Source organism: Cryptotermes secundus, unplaced genomic scaffold, assembly GCF_002891405.2.
Source record: "Cryptotermes secundus unplaced genomic scaffold, Csec_1.0 scaffold47, whole genome shotgun sequence".
NCBI classification, from domain to species: domain Eukaryota; kingdom Metazoa; phylum Arthropoda; class Insecta; order Blattodea; family Kalotermitidae; genus Cryptotermes; species Cryptotermes secundus.
The window spans coordinates 2,243,127-2,262,330 of record NW_019721002.1 but is presented as its reverse complement, the minus strand read 5'-3'; the positions used below and the strand labels follow the sequence as shown (position 1 = coordinate 2,262,330).

The following is a 19,204-nucleotide window of genomic DNA, read 5'->3' as shown; positions in this document are numbered from 1 at the left end:
AAATAGCCTCTGCACCAACCGCACAGAAAATACAACCTCTATTGTTGAAATGATTGCATAGCAACAGTCACAGCATGGACTCCATAGAAAGCCAGTCATGTGACAGCTACCTCGCTATTCCATTGGTGCACTGATTGTTGCCTAACAATGAACTATAAACATTCATCCTATTGTTGAATGCACTTATGCAAGGAGATCTCTCATGCTGTTGCCTAACTGTGCATCTTACAATAGTTTTAGAGGATGTAAGATAACGAAAGGGAATTCATATTTCTCGGGTAAACTTATTGCCACTGGGAAAGGTGAAATGGAATGAAATGTGATGAGTGCATAACCTTGTCATGAACTCTGTATATTCATCCTGCAGGAAATTTAAAACATTTAATGAAGATGAATTATGGGAAGCACTGACCAGTCAAGCAAGAGAGGATATGACTCTGGAAGAGTCAATCAGCGTACAAGAGATTGTGAAGTCATGGGTTACGAAAGATCGCTTTCCAGTGGTCACTGTAGCCAGAGACTATCAGGATAACTCAGCCAGTGTGGAACAGGTACATGCTACAGTGGGGCACTCACACCTAAGGGTAGCAAGGAATTCATACAAAAAAAGGAAACATGTTATGTTAAGAGTGTTGAGCTTCTTGTCATTCTGACTGTGGAGATACTGTTGTCTGGGATGTGGCAACCTGTAGTCTGGTAGTTGGTTCCAAAAATTTAGTGAAATCTGTTTCATCCATTTTTAGTTTAGAAGAGTAAAGTCTCTTCTTAGGTACATATCATCAAATGCCAGGAGATAGTAATCGCCATGGAGTATTAAATTGAATGTGTTCAGTGTAGCCTTCAGTAGCAGATTATTGTGCTGACTCATTTTAGATGCTTTGCACCTGCCAGTCAGTGAACTTGCACATATTAATGCAAAGGTTTGGAATTAAATTAATTAACCATACAACTTGTGAAACAGTTCATATAAATAATTCTGTGTTCTTTGCAAAAAGTGCATGAAGCAAATATGTACAGGAGATATATCAGTTCTAAATTAATTTTGCTGAAATGTGGTGTTGGAAGTGGTCACATGAATTTAACTTTGTATAATTCCAGTATGATGTCAAAATAAGAATTTTTCTGGGGTTCTGTCATCTGTGGTATAACACCATGGCGTTTCCTTGAAAAAAAAAAAATTAGACCTTAGAACAGAGGAAAAGGGTTCCAACTCCAGATCAGCATCCTGTGTACCAATCACTTTATTGTTTTGGCAAGACACCAAGTGACCCTGTCCACAACCCAGAACTCTGTTGTGAAAGGTAGCCACATGAAGAAGACTCAAGAAGGGTCAGACATGACAGAGATCAACAGAAGTGGTGAGGATGATGACACACAAGATGAAGAGTGGGTTCAGCTTGGGGCAAGCACCGCTGGTGTGGACTTTGACACACGGTGCTCACGATGTGTGGTGTGGTGGGAAGTTGCTTGGAGGAGGTGCAAGGTGATTGTGGTGATGACGATGGTGCCGAGGCTGAACCAGTGCCCAGTTTTATAGAAGCACTTCATGCATTTGAGTGAATGAGAGCATTCAAGTATGCTCACAACATCATCAAAAGAGACCCAGGGAACATTGTTAATATTTAAAAGTTATTCGGTTTGAAAAGAAACGGTGCTACTACACAAATGAGCAGTAAAGACTCTTCTAAAAAGAAGTAATACAAATTGGATTTGACAGTCGAAATAATATCATTAGTGTAGTTTTTTTGATTTAGTAAATACATATAGATGAGTGTGACTTTTTATTCATTTTATGTAGGCCCTTGCATCTATTGTTTTTCAATTTTTTCAGGAACCCCAACGAAAACGAATTCAGGTTTCACCCAGAAAAATAGTTTATGGCTATGCAGTGTTATCTTTGTAATGTTAATTGACTTTGTGATAGAGGGTTTTTGTCTATGATAATATAACTTAGTGGCAGGAATGTAAAGAACACATTTTTAAGATATATATACTCTGACATCATCTGGTAGGAGGGTCAAGATTTCCCGATTTTAATATAGAGTTACAGAATCAACAACAAGCATTCTGTTGCAGCATGTGTTCTTAAAAGACCGTCCTCAGGACATGTGTGAACGAGATTCTCTGCTGTGGTGCATTCCATTGATATACATGACAGCAGACAACTTGGATGTCAGTGCTCCTCGTGACCCAGTTGTGTGGATGAAGGAAGAGAGGTACATAAATATCAACAACCTGCCTGGACCTGACTTCTTTATCATTGTTAATCCTGATGAGATAGGTGAGTAGTCTGCATGTAACAGGCTCCACTTTACTGTGACTGTTTTATGGCTGAATGTTTGGTTGACTGGCTGTCCTCACTGAGGATTTTACACTCCTACAGGCAGATTATAGTAACTGAAGATAGGCCACAACCAGTTCCTTCTGCATTGCCTTCAGCACACCATTTGCAAATTATCCCATCATTGATACCACATAAACATAGAAGTTGATGAAGCGTTCTTTCAGCAAGCAATCACTCATTCCATACTGAGCTTGTTCTTCATTTCTGCCCCTCATAGATCATGTTCAAGCTCATTCCAGCTTCACAACCATTGTTCAGCGGTACTTAGTGTTATCAGAACCACTTAGCGCACATTGTTATTCTGTCAGGTTTAATATCATAATGGAATTGAAGCTAGTTGTCTCTCCAGAACTCTCCAGGTTAGGTATTTTCGGAAAAACTTCCTCTTAAAGGCAGAAATACTGCATATGCAGGGAATTTGTTTTCTCATTAGTTTTTGTACTTGAAATTCAGTTGTGAGTCTGATAACTGCAACCTTTCTCATTGAAATTTAATGTGCTTGATGCAAGTGTATGATTTTTGCCCTTTATCTCACTGAAATTTAAACCAACTCATGCAAGTGGTGCACATGGACCTGTTAATAATACAGATTGGTTCTGGGGTGGAGTCCCTCTTCATGGCAACCATATCACATTGTGTGTATGTTGCACTTTTGGGTGAACTCATCTCTCTTAGAACTGAAACAATGAACTGAACTCAATTCTGTTTCTCGTACAGGTATGTTTATGGTGAACTATGACCAACAGAACTGGGCCCTGCTGTTGGACTACCTGCGTGGCCCTGGGCCCCAGATCCCTCCTGCAACAAGAGCCAAACTGTTGCATGATGCCTGGAACTTAGCATATGGAGGAGAACTGGACATGGCCACTGCTCTCAACATGACATTGTTCCTGGAACGAGAGACAGACCCCATTGTCTGGGAAGTCATGTTTACAATGATTGACCATCTTGGAAGGCGTATCAGTGGTACTGATGCTGGCCTAAAATTTGAAGTTAGTAGTTTCTTGATATTTTTATGACCCTTACACTAATACAGTACATTAAAATCTACCTATTTGCATCAAGGAAGGAAGTACTGTGACAATATTCAGGAAGTACCCAGTTTGAACCTAGGCTCTTCTGATTGGAGTTTTTATGAGCTTTCTCGTTTCTTCCAGGCAGATAACAGGAAGGTACTTTCAAATAGGCCATAACAATGTAGTGTTCTGTCTTTGCCATTAAATATAACACAGCACAAAAATTTTCACCTTTTTCTTTAAGATATACGAGAAACAGAGAGAACCCTGCTGTTTTGGCTCAGAACTTAATACACAGAACTGTAATGTGATGACTAATCCTCTATCTGAATCTGAAATCATCAGATCAGAATTCATTTTAAAAGTCAGTTTTTTTCTTTCTTTTACCATGCACTTGTTTGTCTGGTGTATTCAGACCCTCATTCAATTCTGTGTCCACATCTCCTTCGAGTTCCCGTCGCTTCCCTCTGTTCCCCCTCCAGCACTGTCATTCTCTGTTCATGTGATTACTGGTAGCGATAACCTTCACTAGCAATGAACACTTGAGCATGCTTCATACAGGCTAGCGGAAGCTTGAGGGGGCTACAGTGGTAGGCAGAGAGGGAAGCCTCAAGATTCCCCACCATCCTTGGTTTATTTCAGTGGCTATAATACTTCTGCCTGTTTACAGTCTCTGTGGGCACTATGACGGTTTTTGCTGGGAATCATACATCCTGCTGATATTAATAAGTTATATGCCTATATACTTCGTTTCAGCAGCCCCGCAGAAGTACCAGTCTGCCATGGTGTTGTTGATGGTAGTATAAGATTGTAGATGTTCAGGATTATATGTATATGAGAGAGGCCTACCCTCCTTGTTGTGATCCATTGAAGAGGCCTACCCTGCTTGTTGTGGTCCATGGGAGAGGCCTACCCTCCTTGTTGTGATCCATGGCTGAGGCCTACCCTCCTTGTTGTGGTCCATGGGAGAGGCCTACCCTCCTTGTTGTGATCCATGGCTGAGGCCTACCCTCCTTGTTGTGGTCCATGGGAGAGGCCTACCCTCCTTGTTGTGATCCATGGCTGAGGCCTACCCTCCTTGTTGTGGTCCATGGGAGAGGCCTACCCTCCTTGTTGTGATCCATGGGAGAGGCCTACCCTCCTTGTTGTGGTCCATGGGAAAGGCCTACCCTCCTTGTTGTGGTCTGTTTATTTAATATGAGTGAATAAGTGAGGCTCAGATTCCAACAGGTGCTTGTACACTGGCCCTATTCAGCTCCCCATCTAATGAATACTGGGGGTTCTTTCCCTGACAGTAAATGTGGCTTGAGTGTAAAACTAGCAGCTGACCTGAGGTTAAGAATGCACAGAGCAGTGCCTCCACAACCATACACATCCTCATGTTACTTTCATTATTTATTTACTTAGTTGTTTATCAAGGTCATCCTAATTCCAATTTATTGTTTGTAAACAAAAAACATGAATGTATTCTGAGAACTACATGGAAACTTACACACTGAAATCCCATTATATAAAATGGACACCAATAAACTATGTTTTATTGAAATAATATAACAATTATTTCCTGAAATTGTAAAGGTCCATAGTACCATTGTTTGATATTAACAGAAGGAAATTTATTTTAGGAATATGCTCGCTTCCTACTGGCAAGACTCGTGGAATCTCTGGGAGCTCCCCAGCCAGATGATTGCAGTGAGAAAACAGAGTTGCGATCACGTGCTCGTGTCTGCTTGTGCCAGCTGGGCCACCAGCCATGTGTGGTAGACGCCAGAGATGCGTATTCCAAATGGATGCAGGCTGAAGATCCTGATGCTGGAAACCTGTGAGTTTCTAATATGTGGTGGTGAAGATTCATATTGTCACATATTAGGGGTTCTGTGACTAATAATATCAAATTCTGGATTTGATTATTTGCTTTACTGGCACTTCTTTACAGTTACAACCAATTATAACAGCACACACATTGAACCCCCTCTGAGTTCTCTTAGGAATGAATCTTGACTCCTGTCTTAATGAATGCTGTATACAGGGGTGTCCCAGGAGGAATGGTCAAAACTTTGGGAGGGTGTTTCTTATGTTAAAGTATGCCAATATAACCCAAAACACCTGTGTCCAATATAATGGCCCGAGAAAAGTGTGGTCTTCTGGCAGGTCCACGCACTGTACCTGTCAGCTGAGACGCCTTATCTATGTTTGTCCTTGAGTGTGGTGATTCACACTAGCCATAAGCTCATGTGGCTCATATGCTACCTACAGAGTAAATTGCGGCAGCATCGTGAATGGTTGGTAAATTACGTATAGTTGTGCGGAGTTGCTGAAATGCCTTTTGTGTTTTCACACGTTGAATATTGTGATATGCATTTTGTGTATGGATTTTGTGGTTGCAATGCACGTGCTGCTGTTGAAGAGTACCAAAGGCGTTTTCCCAATCGAAGGATTCCATCTTAAAGTGTATTTACGCAAATTCACCAGACATTGCGTGATACTGGTTCTCTTCCGAGTGTTTCTGTGCAGTCTGAAAGGGAGGATGTAAGAATGATAAACACACGAAAGAACATTCTTGAGATGGTTCAGGGAAGTCCGTGTCTGTCCACTCGTAGAATGGCCTCTCGCATCGGCGTATCACGTATGCAGGTGTGGTGAACTTTACATGATGAAGAGTTGTATCCTTACCATGATCAAAGGGTACAACATCATGAACCAGGCGACCATGCACAGCGTAGGGATTTGTGCCACTGGATAAAAGCTCATCCCGAACTGTTAAGCATCATTTTATTCAGTGATGAGGCATCTTTTACCCTGGACGGTGTAAATAATTTACGAAATGTGCATGCATGGTCCCATAATAATCCACATGAGATAATGGAAACGAAATTCCAAAAGAGATTTTCCATGAATGTACGTTTAATACAGTTATGTGGTCGGCTTATAGCGCAGTCAGCCATGTTACGTCAGTGCTTGCCAGTCATGTGTCATGTATAGTGCTTGGAAACCGTAAGGACAATTATGACATGGCGCGCGAGTATTTTTTACTTCAATTTTATGGCTTCATTTCACTCACAAGTTAGTATGATGTTACATACATTATTAACATTACAGAAACCACATATTCCTGCCAGTTTTAATGTGTATTTTGTAATCAACAAGTGTGTAACACCGGTCAAAGTTTCACACTTCTCTGGCCATTATCTCCGTAACCCTTCAACTTTGGACATAGGTGTTTTGGGTTATATTGGCATACTTTAACATAAGGAACACCCTCCCAAAGTTTTGACCATTCCTCCTGGGACACCCTGTATAGAATCTCTTGAATTCACAGATGAACTCCCTTTTATAACTGCGAGAGAACCCAATAGACGTCGCTGCCCCAAGGGTTCCATTACTGCTCTTCATGATTGTGTTGTCTCACAAATGTGCATGAACTGTTTCCTAGCAAAATGGGTAATTCCATGTCTTGCTCTAATATTCTGGCTTTTAGGCGGTGTTTACCAAGCCAGTGCCTAGCAAATGATATCTCTTCTAGCTTTAAGCCCTCATGTCATATATGTTTAGTGTTTCGTAGGAAGAGTTTTGCGGTATGCTGTTCTTAATACAGTAATGAATGTTGGGTTTCTGTACAAGGCAGGGAATTTCTCATGAATCCAGTGATTGTCAGCTTCCCTAGAGGAACTCTGCTGTGTGGAGTAAGATAGAGTTCAGAGCATAAGCTGCTAGTGCAGATTTGTGTTTCTTGCAGTTATATTGAGTTCTCCAACTTGTCTGAAGCATAATGTTGAACAGAACATGCTACCACACATTGCAGTAGTGTGTATGGCTTCAGTGTTCCAGACCCATACCTCTGCACAGTGTTCCAGTGGGGAACGATGGAGGAATGGGAGTTTGGTTTGAAAAGAGTGATTAGGTTTCCATCTGATAGAAGACAGTCAGAGCGACACTACCTATTGAAAACGCTGGCAGGGTGCCCAAGACAGGAGGAGAAAGTTGAAAGGTACTCTAATGGCTTCATTATATTGGGAAATTAGTCAAATAAATGAGACAGAATGCCGGTCACAGTAGCCGAGCGGTCTAAGGCATGTACTGTCTTCGCTCGCTTGGAAACCGGGATTGTGGGTTCGAATCCCACTCAGGGCATGGATGTTTAGTTTGTGTGTGTGTGTTTTTCTGTGTTTGTATACAGGTAGAGGCCTTACGATGAGCTGATCACCTGCCCAAGGAGTCCTACCGAATGTGTAAGATCTAGAAAAACCGAAAGTGAATGGAGAAGTTCATGGAGGTAGGCCTAGGCCCACTGGGGCTGTAGTGCCAAGGAAAAAAAATGAGACAGAATGTTCTTCATGCTGACAGTGTTAGACATTTCACTAACTTTTTTATAGACTTTGATTGGGTTGTCTCACATATGCATCATATTATAGGACTGTGTTTGGCAGCATTCTCTAGGTGGAATGTGGGGAGCTTGGTCAGCTATATAAAGTGGTGGAAGACTCAGGCCTGCCCAGGATCTTACTTCAGCCAGCTAAACGAAATGTTCATCTCAAAATCTATTTCAGGTCTAAAGTCATGTTATGTTGTACCAAATGGAATTCTTTCACAGATGTGGCCTTCAAATAGTTTACCTGTTTCTTGATTACTATCAAGATAATCAACTGCTATTAATTGTGGTATCAGAAATATGATCCGTTAAGAAGAAAATTATTATTTACGGTTTATTTTTCAAATTTACGTCATTTTATGGTACATTCTTTACAATTCGTTATCAGTAGTGATGTTGGCAAGTGCTTATAACTCAGTAAACTTTTGCAAGTATGAGCAGTGCCACTGCTGTGAGGCATCTGCATCAGCTGGTGCTTTCTTGATATCTGATTGCCAGTGTCTAACAAGATCTATCTTGAACAGTTATTGTCTAGGTGAATGGAAGTGACATACTTCTCCAAAAATACTGTATTTTGTTAGAAGATGCCACTCAGGAACCAGACGAAAGGGTCTGAATTGCAGGGTGCCAGGAGACTTCTTACTCTACAGGTACAGACATGCCCATGTTAATTGGAATATTCTGACCACAGCACTCATTGTGTTAATATACACATAACAAAACTTGGGGTGTTACAGACACAGGATTAAACATAAACTGAAGTTCTTGTGCTTAGATTTCTGCGACCAGTCACACATAAATTGCATTTGGGCTCCTCCTCTCCCCTGAACATTACATTTAAAGCAAGGAATGATTTCAATCTGTGTCCTGCTCACAGAATTCTGAATGTTACACTGTTGGAAGATGGTAACAACTTCACAGACTCGGACATACGGCTGGTTCTGAACATGCTCACAGGCAGATCTACTGGCTACACCACACTTTTCCACTTCCTTTCTCAGAATTGGGAGCAACTTAGGGAAAGGTATGTTCATCTCAATTGCAGTGCTTTGTATGAACAAAGACATCAGAAGAAAAGAACTATTTTTTGAAGTTGTGGTATAACTCTTCTTGTTCTGTGAATGAGATATGTTGTTTAGAGAGACACCCGTTTGTGCTCTCAGTAGCTCTTGAGCTTGATATTATAAGTGAAACTCTCTCTCCTGCCATATGTTGGGAATTTCAGTCCAAAATTTGTGGCTTTTCAGCAATGGAAATAGGAGGGAGATATCATGGCATGTGTTTTGTAACTGGCACTCAACACTACAATGTTAATAAACAAATTAGTGCAGGTCCTAGATCACTACAATTTCACATGCATTTCTCACTCCCTATGCATTCCACATGTCTGAACCATCACTTCTTCAATTAAAACTTTTATGATGCTTGGAAAATGCTCAAGATGGTTCAAGTCATATAGCAACAGGCATGACCAGAGTGGTTTGACAGCTGTTGTACTGCCACGTGGAAAGCAAATGGAAAAACTACCACATTATCACTTTTCCTGGATAGTCTCTTTCCGAAAACAGAGATACCATGTATGCGACCAGAAGACAAGGAAAAAGACGTAAGAAGATGCTGGATGACCTTGGGGACAGAAGAGGATATTTTTATTTGAAGGAGAAAGCTCTAGATCGCATTAAGTGGTGGAACTGTTTTATGACAGATTACTGATGAAAAAAACGCTACAAATTATGAGGCTTCGTGTTCTTTAATTTCCCTCCTTCTGCTTTACTTCCTGTCTGTAAGTCTGATTATGCTGCTCAGCACTGTGATTGGTGTCATTATTCATGGAACATATGTGAGGTTCTCAGGGCGGTAACTATAAAAGAGTACCATTTTTTGCGATGGACGTGATATACATAGTCTGGTAAATTTCACTGACAGCCTGCAGCTTCCTTGCCTTTCTCTTCAGCCCTGAAGATGTAGGCAGCATGTTCCTTTGAAATGTTAGTGCTACAAGACTTTACTTCCTGAAGATAGCACTGTTTACATTATAATGAAATCAGTCTGTGACAGGAGAGACTGCAGATGCACTCTGTGGGTGCTGAGTGTTTTTGTGTGCTTAACATTGCAGATTGACAGGGAAGTCTGGTTTGTGGGAGTATCTGGTGGTGCATGCAGCAACTGAGATGTCGAAAACCCTGGAGGGCTACAACATGGTAATGCAGAATTAAGCTTAGTATAGTGAATGCTCATGTTTCATGAAGCATTTCTTATAGAAATAAGAGCAGATTTCATAAACATAATTTTTTATGACACATACATTTGTAAAAGTAGTTTGAAACTCAAAATCCTGGTTATCTTATTGTTTGTGTTGTTTAGTGTTATAACTCTGTTAATGTCCTTGGATGGTAATAAATATTGTATTCTTAATTAACAGTATAACAACTTTCAGTTGTTTGAGAGTCATTTGTCATTTTCCCCAGTTGAATTAATTCTCATGAATTATAATAGCCCCATGATTAAATGCCATTAAACAGAAGACCACTGCTTTAATTTTTTATTATTGCTTCTCCTTTCTCTTAGTCTTCCAATTGTTCATTTTACTCGTATAACAATTACATGTACTGGCCCATCATTGGCGCTGAATATTGCTTTATGTTGTGTGGAACTTGTAATTTATATTGGCTCAGAGATTGGCTGCCCCCACTCGGTTCCTCTACAAAAATGCTAGGATAGGTAGTTCATCAAAGTAAGGGAATACTGCGCTTTCTCAGTGCTTCATCTATCATTCCATGTCAGTCCCTTCACCTGCACATTTCTTCAAGCACTTAACATACCTTTCAGACCAATTTTCTCTTGCAGGTACATGAATGCTCATAAATATTTCAGGTTTTACTGTTTTTCTGGTTATTCTCAACTTCGTAATGTTTCTCCAAGTTAAGTTCTTTAAACAGGCTTAACATTTCAGACATACATAACACGAGGCATTCAGTGATGATGTGAAGTTGAGAATAAACCAGTAGACACAAACTGGAATGCACTGCATTTGGCGTAGGTTCAGAAGACATGCTAGAGAAGTATGAGTATATTTGGGGTAGGTCTTGAAAGAATTATATAATCTCAGCACTACATGCGGTAGCATAGTGGTTGAGGCACTATGCTACAACCCGGAAGGTCTCGGGTTCAAGTCCCGATGAGGTCATTGGATTTGTTTCAATTGACCTAATCCTTCCAGCCGCACCATGGCCATGGGGTCGACTCAGCCTCCAGCAGAAATGAGTACCAGGAATTAATTAAATAATTTTCCTGGGGAGTAAAGCACGGCCGGCGTGTAAGGCTGACAACCCTACCGCCATCTTTCAGCCAATTGTCTAGATAATGTTGGACCCTCAACGTCTCACAACCCTATGGGCCTTCACAGCCTGTTACAGGGATAGCTTTACTTACTTTACTTTTTACTTGAGGAAGTGTTGTCAGATAAAGGAAGAAGAAAATCCATGCTTACATATTCCTTTCAACTACTGGGACGTACTGATGGATGTGTTTATTTTCACAGGCACCATGAAGTTCCTCATGATGGAGCTGTATACAGTGTTTGGTTTAATTTTCAGTAACATATTAGTTTTCTTGTTGTTTTGAGCATATCTTTGAAATTAGTGTTCAAACTAAAAAGATTTTTCAAATGTTCAAAAAGAGTTTTGCTAAGATTGGTCAGTAAAGTTGATATTGCTGCTTCAGGTTTTGGAACTGTATGTGATACGTCACGGTGAATTTGGAGCTGCTGAGCAGATTGTGAAGAATGCTGTCCGCACAGTCAGTGCAGAGGTGCAGTGGAATGACGTCAATTTGCCTGCTATGGAAGCATGGCTCGACAATCATCTCCCTTTTGCCAGTAGCAGCCCTGCTACTCCTTGAGCATGCAATTAACTGTGCATGAGGTATTGATGTGGGCTGTACTCTGCCAGGTTATGTATTTGCAGTTCGAAGGATCAGCTTGTCAGTTTATCATTTTAAATAACGTATTGCACCCACATTAAAAAAATATTTATTTTGGTCTAGCATTTTTTCACTGAACCATGCCATAAAGTAACCTGGTACAGGAAACTAGACATCCATTACAAACGATAATGTGGTATGTATACTGTACTGAAACAGCAGCTCCAGACATTTATGCTGATGTAAGCAAGTCATGCTTGCAATAATACACTTTCTCTGTGCTATGAGCAGCCTTGATAAGCAGTGCTCTTTTGTTATTTTAATTGAACATGCTTGAGTTTTCCATTACTGTAGGAAGGATATTTTCAGATTTCAAGCATTTCTCCCCAGATCAGTTTTAAATTTTGTAAATATCTAGACTGCGGTCTTCTTGGATGTTATACTATGTAGTCTTTCAGGGGAACCAAATTTTTTCTGGTATGTCATCGAGGCTGACTGTGAATATAGAGGCAGTGTGTACATCCAACATGCTGGTATCTATCTACCAAACTAAATGGCATCACGGCCCTGAACACTTAGCACTGTGAAAATCAGAATCTTGTAAATTTTAATGTTATAGGTTCTGTATTATTAAGCATTTCACTTATCCATGATACTTGATTAGTGGCTTGTGTTTCTTTCTGTTGTTATACTTCATTTGGTTATGTTATGAAGCAAGACATTAAATGTGTGCACATGAAGGCCAGCAAGTCATGTAATTTCATAACCCCATTTCTAATGGTTTTTGACAAAGGTACATAGGTATAACATTCTTACACTGCACATTATCCATCATCTGAAATTCTGTACAACAGTGTTTCTGAAGATGATTCTGCTTCCATGATTAGGGAGTGACTGAGACTGACTCATCCCAATAGACCCATCAAGTAAAATCTTCCCTTTTGTCCTGACACAAGCAGAACAGCTCCAAAGATATTTTCAATTGAAAATGTAGATCGCGGATAATGTCCAAGCTAAGAAGACCCTATTTAATAATCTGCTCTTGACTGCCTTGCTGCCTTGTCATCTCACCGAATGTATGGATTATAAATGAAATTGTCTGTAAAATTGAGGTAATTAATGTAGTGCTCAGTTGCACATTAGTTGATATCATGATAACTGTTTTGTTGTAGTTCCATGTGTAACCCTTTATCATCATGTAATAATATGAAATATTATATACTTCAGCATTTCATTTTATTTTAGATGTATCAATGAATCCCAACTCCTGTTGCATTGCATTGTAATTTCTTTTATGAATAATTAGCATTTCCTGGGTGTGGTTCACTCACAGAATTGGGAAGCTTAAAATACTGAAGAGCTGTAGCGTTGATCTTAATGACATTAGTAGAAATTAACAGCTTTATGAGGAAATTAACTAATCAGTTACAATGTAAATCCTCGCCTTCCTGTGAATTTTAAAGACTCCCAATTATTGTGACAATTATGTTTACATCACTAATGCAATAAAATGTTATAATCACTTTACTTCATTCACAAAATGTTTCGTCTATACATGGCCTTCATCAGGTGTCTGTCACTACACTAAACTCTTGTACTGCTGTACTACATGTTACAATTGCATCTGGCTAGTTATTGGTACTCCTTAATTAAAATTAAAGTCTTAAATTAAAATTCGGTTTAAAATAGGTCAACCCTTTAAAGTTTAATAAATACAGTTAAATCCAATCTTCTTATTGGAACCCATCAGCGCAATCTTCGGCGGCTTGTCATGAATGGAGAATTAAAGTGACTATAACTTTTGTTGCATTAGCAATGGAAATATATATTGTATGAAATGGTTGATGTATTGGTGCAGCAGGATGCTTAAATACATTTTAAAAATTTCTTTTTATTTTTGGAAAATAGAAAACACTCTGTCATATTTTCTGAAATATTTAATTTTCAAGGCCATATCAGACTCAAATAACCTCTATGCTAGGAAGAATGGTTCTTGAGCAATTAAGCAAGAAAACTTTTTCTTGGAAGGTTTTTTAAGTATCTGAAATCTCCCCAGGGAGATCTTCGGGCAACAAACTAGATGCAGCAGTCTTGAAGTGTATAAACAACAGACACACATTCGTAATAGATATAATAGATGAATAGTTTTACTTAGTTAAATGTTGGAAATATTTACATGAAATCTGTGAATGAATTTTGTTATAAAATTAGTGTATAAGTGTTTACATTTCAATGGTCTTTCTCTTTTTCTTCAGAACATGCATTTAACTTCGTAATAGAGAACCAAAGAGAGTTATAAGGATTAATAAAATATGTGTAGGGACATCATTCTTTCCAGAGTGAGGAATCTTAGACACAAATATGGAAGAGATGTAAGTAATGTGAAATATTTCACTTCATTGCAGCCATTTGCTAACAGCAAGAGTACTGTTGTGCCGCAGGGGGTCGTGGCCGATTCTCCCCCTCGGGGCACCAGTAGGTATCTCTCTCCAACCCCGGGACTCACAAGGGAAGGTAGTGCAGGGGTCACAGGTATACCATTTCACAACAATACATCACTAAAGCAGAAATGAGTATATATTATAAATGATTGATTACAACAAAAGCAACTGAAAATGGATGCCTTGTGGCTCCAGTTCTTGTAGCGTGTCCTATCCCCTTCCTCGTCTTCCTGTGCACAACAAAGGTAACAATGTCTCAAGCGACCTTAGTCTAGTGATTACATAGTTCAAATGAAAGTCCTATATTCTGAAATACATCGAGCGCTCCGGAGTGGGGATAGCCTCCGTCCTTCTTGTCTCAATTCACCTACAACATGTAGCTTACCCTGTCCCTGCTGGCCTTCTCCTTAATTCTCTCTCTCCTTCCAACTGATGTTCCCTAACTTAGCCTAACCTATTACAAAATAGTAACTTCAAGCGTGACCTGTCACCTCTACCGGGTGGCCTGTCAGTTCTTTCAGGTGACCAACCATTGGCAAGTACTCACGTGCCCCTTCCTTGGGCGATACTATGCTCCCATCTCTCTCTCTGTTCCTGGGTCAGAGATGCCCCTCGTGACTTCGCGACGTCGGGCCCCACGGGCTCGCAACGTACCCTCTGGCGTCTGGCAATACTCGTCCAGTCTAAGCGCTCCCCGCCCCTGGTCCCAGGGTTCTTATACCATCTGGATCCGTGGGCGTGCTTCCGTCCTCATGGACGCATTGGGAATCGGCGATTCCCATTGGCTACATTCCCTATGGTTCTTAAAACTTGCCTATATTTGGTCTTTCCTGACTGCCTCATACTTTGTCCCACATGATGGGAAGTGGCTGACTAACGGAAATGAATAATCATGAATAACAGGATACATGAGCAACTTGATTTCCGTAGTTCGTTTCATCATTCTAGCTCACCCATAAATTCATATCTACTAAACCTTAATATTATAATTTAAACATCGAAATCAAGTTTCCAAAATCCTGGGCACAACAGTACACCAGGTGAGGCCTTACCAAATTGGTCATACTTTTGGGAGAATGACAGTATTTAGAATGTGTGTGTTTACATCAAATATGATTTTGCAGTAATGGAATTGTTTTATGATTTATTAGTTTTATTTGCTTTGTCAGCGAGTTAATGTCCTTATTTTTGCATAATTTCAAGGTACCACAACAAACTGGTACAAGCATTTCCATGGAAGCTTTGAAAATATAATTTCCCTTAAAGATTATGTTAAGTGCACATACATATTTAATAAGATTAACAATATGACATATGAATTTGTGGTTTTCAAAGCACATGTTTGTGATGCAAGCAGCATAACTTCAGGAAGGTGAAGAGGGAAATATATACTGAGCTGTTGAAAGTTTCAGGACTCCTTTAATATACTTTGTTCTGTTGGGTACATCTGCAGATTGTTTGGGTTTGAGACGATTACAGCAGCTGTGCTAGCTGTACGTCTTTGAAGATAAATCATGACTGCATATGTTGTAGTGAAATTTGAAAGGCTTATACCTTGTTTGTTAACCCTAACAGCTGTTATCTGCAAGTGTAGGTGCAGATAATGTAATCTCCTTTCATCCCATCAGTTCCTTGTTTCCAGATTGATCTAAAAATGAGAAGGTTATAAGAGCATAATGGCCAGTTTGTCAGCTTAGCTATCTTTTGTTGTCAGTTGTTATTCAATGTCCATGTATTTGTCATCCATCAACATTGCAGCACTTGTTTATTCACTAATTTTAATTTTAGTTTAACATTATACACTTTGACACTACATGTTTTTGCCCCATACGGCCATCTTCAGGTGTCTTGATATGTTACAAATATTTTATTAAATTATGGTGAAACTGCTACATCATGTTAGTCCGTGTTAAAATTACACGCTGTAGTTCTCTTTTCAAGGTAAAACCAGATAAAATCCATTAAAGTGTCTATTATACCCACATTATTTTGGTGCATTTTATTTCACCTCACATGGGGTGTCGTCCCTTGTTCATAAATGTATGTCTGTCCAGGGTGTTTTTTGTTTCGGCAGCTTGCCCCTCATGTTTGTAGCCTACTTTTCAGTTATGACTGCCATATGCCACTAGTTTGCGTGTTTTCTGGTTTTACCTTGAAAAGAGAACTACAGCGTGTGATTTTAACATGGACTAACACAGTGTAGCAGTTTTAACATAATTTAAAAAAATATTTGTAACATATCAAGACACCTGAAGATGGCCGTTTGGGGCCGAAACATGTAGTGTCAAAGTGTATAATGTTAAACTAAAATTAAAATTAGTGAATAAACAAGTGTTGCAATATTGATGGCTGATAAATACATGTATGTTGGGGAAAACAATTGCAACAGGATGCTGAAATACAGAATTAGTTGTTATTGTTTTTTGTTATTGTTCTTCTTGGCCATCATAATTATTGTTAAGAAGTTACAGGACTGTTTTCAGTATTACTGAGAGACATTCCTCTGCTTAATACAGTGTCATGTCAGAACTATATCAGGAGTGTGTTATAGCAATATGCAATTAAATAGGTTAGAATAGTTTGTTAGATTGTGTGTTACACAGTGATTAACAAAGATTTTAATGGCCATGCCATAGCTCAAGTGGTTAGTCGCTGGCAGCCCGGGTTCGATCCCGGGTCTGGTCAAGTGGGATTTGTGGTGGACAAAGTGGCGCTGGGCCAGGTTTTCTCCAAGTACTTTGGTTTCCCCTGCCAATCTTCATTCCACCAATTGCTCCACAATCACCCTCACCTATCATCTGGAGCTGGTACAATAGGCCAGAAGTGGCCTCAGTGCAAGGGACTTAGTCCCACCCCACTAGCAATTAGAAATAAAAAGATTTTATGGTTAACCATCATAATCCTGCAACCAATGTACTTGTAACTTCTGGCCCAAGAATGTGGTTTTTGTTGCATCATGGTAGGGTTTCAGTATGGTACAACAAAAGCCATTTAATTTCTACTTTTTATTATGTTAGGATTTTGGTATGTTATGACAACATGTGTAACTGTAACTCCTTAAATATTTCGGAGCTGAAAGGTTATACAAGTATGTGCACTTATCATATTACTTATCAAGTTATGAATTATGTTTTCTAAACACAAATGCAGACTGGTGTCACATAATGTTTGAAAAATAATCGATTGTCGATTATGGATGATACATTTTCCACTACTGGGTTTCATCGATCCAGGAACAACAAATAGATGACCTCCACATTGCAAGAAAGATATGAAATTGTTACTGCAAAGACATTTGAATATTGCGGGCTGTAAAGTAGTTACAGATATATCCACAATTCGTAGTTGTGCGCTGGTAGCATATAGAAGTTTTTACATGAACTGTACTATGCAAATAACGAAATGACGTCGACGGAAGTAGGAAGTTCAGTTGGTATTTCGTGCTAGACCGCCAGGGCTTAGAGGACTCTGGTGCGCTTCTGTGCGTACGGTGCGTATGTTAGTGCGGACAGCAGAAGGCAGTTTGGGTTTGGAGCGTTTGGAGGTGTGTGTTTTGGAGTGGTGGTAGGTGTTTGTGTTAGTAAAGAAACTTGTGTTATTGTTTTCTTATACTATAAACATTAATTTCATCTAGCGATTCAGCAGTTACGTTAATCTGTTTCGTTCTGGTATACCAGAAGTAAGTAATTGAATTAGATAAGTGTAAATATTTTGTTGTTCTCATAGACTGCAGGACAATGACTACTCAGTGTTTCATGCGGCATAATTTAAAATTCTGTAGTAGTAATTGTTATTACACCTGATCTGTTTAAGTTAAATAATCCCGCAGCAACCAACACGTACTTTTTTGTACACACGGGAACATGTTTACTGGTCCATTGAGTGTTAATGACCCCTGCCAGCACTGTATCGACAGGTTCTCGTGCCAGAAAATATGATATGTATGACAAAGTTTTTAAAGCTCTGCGTTAATGGTAGTTCTCAAAATTAATTCTTAAGTCCACACAACACGTATCACAAATGAGAATCGACAAAATACAACCAGAGGCCTACATTTCGCAAAAATTTAACATATTGTTGGGTGCATGGTAAGCTGAAACAAGGAGACGGCATGCATCTACTTTTTCTTCCCCCCCCCCAATTGTTTAACGACGCTTTAAGTATCAGGATTGTATAGCATCAGATAACTGACAATAGATGAACTGCAAAGGATTTGATAGGAAGCAGATTTTGCTCAATTCAGGTGCTCTACAGGCTTGTTGGAGGGACAGGGGAAGCCGACATAAAATTTCATTCAGGGTAGATGTTGGTCTGGCTGAGATTCTAACTTAGCACTTCCTGAATACAAGTCTAGGGCATATCTCTAGATCAAGCTGTTTGATATACATCTAGTTGCCCTCTGACTGTAAACCAGCAACCTTTGCACATCGCTGTACTTGTTAAAGGCTCCAATTTTATATTCATGACATTGTAATGATATTATATGTATGTACTGATGTTGACCAATTGCATTGTAATAGTAGTTTCCGCTTGTATTGATATCTCCTTCTGAAGGTGGTCTCTCAGACTGAAACATGTCAAGGATGAAAGATTAGAAAGGAGAGAAACAAACTATCAATCACACATGACGGAGTTGATAACCTTTTATAAGAAAGGAAATTCATTTTGATTTAATTTAGTGCTTACTTCAAAGAGCATGTGTTTCCCAGAAACTGGTATCTCTGGTGAGAGTATGGAACATAAGATTGTTGTATCGTTCTGACTGTGTCATCACTGTGCTGATTCAGATGAAAGCAGACTTAAGTTTCACACTTGATTGAAATGGTCACCTCTATTGAAGTCTCTAACTATCAGGTAGGAGCTTCATAAAGAGTCTGCTTGCACAGCTAATGGACAAAGTAGTACACGTAAAGAAACATCTTTCTGTGGACAGCCACTTCCAGTGAAAATAGAGGTCAGAACATACAACGTATACTCTTACAGCATGTCAGGCTACAGAGGTTGGTGTCAGCTGGGAAAGTGGACTGGTTTGTAGTAACAAGAATGTCAAGCCACAGTGGAATCCGTGGGAGCATGTTATGGGAAATGGAATAGTTGCATTAAAAATTCCAAA

At 39.5% G+C, this 19,204-nt stretch overlaps 2 protein-coding genes across 7 annotated transcripts in view; both read left to right on the top strand.

Moving 5' to 3' along the window:
* LOC111874001 (aminopeptidase N) overlaps nucleotides 1-12,871 on the top strand; it is a 34,674-nt gene extending 21,803 nt beyond the window's left edge. The window contains exons 11-18 of the mRNA XM_023869108.2: nucleotides 368-551; nucleotides 2,077-2,281; nucleotides 3,062-3,336; nucleotides 4,986-5,182; nucleotides 7,181-7,348; nucleotides 8,607-8,753; nucleotides 9,846-9,930; nucleotides 11,453-12,871. Coding sequence (XP_023724876.1) covers nucleotides 368-551; nucleotides 2,077-2,281; nucleotides 3,062-3,336; nucleotides 4,986-5,182; nucleotides 7,181-7,348; nucleotides 8,607-8,753; nucleotides 9,846-9,930; nucleotides 11,453-11,629 — 1,438 coding nt within the window. The 3' untranslated portion in view covers nucleotides 11,630-12,871. The remainder of the gene's footprint in view (nucleotides 1-367; nucleotides 552-2,076; nucleotides 2,282-3,061; nucleotides 3,337-4,985; nucleotides 5,183-7,180; nucleotides 7,349-8,606; nucleotides 8,754-9,845; nucleotides 9,931-11,452) is intronic.
* Nucleotides 12,872-17,528: 4,657 nt separating this feature from the next.
* Nucleotides 17,529-19,204, top strand: part of LOC111873809 (carnitine O-palmitoyltransferase 1, liver isoform) — a 44,902-nt gene continuing 43,226 nt past the window's right edge. For 2 of the 6 annotated variants that reach the window (XM_033755307.1, XM_023868846.2), the window contains exon 1: nucleotides 17,529-17,655. The gene's annotated coding sequence lies outside the window, so the exon portion shown is untranslated. The other 4 variants (XM_023868838.2, XM_023868794.2, XM_023868802.2 and 1 more) reach the window with 3 other exon arrangements.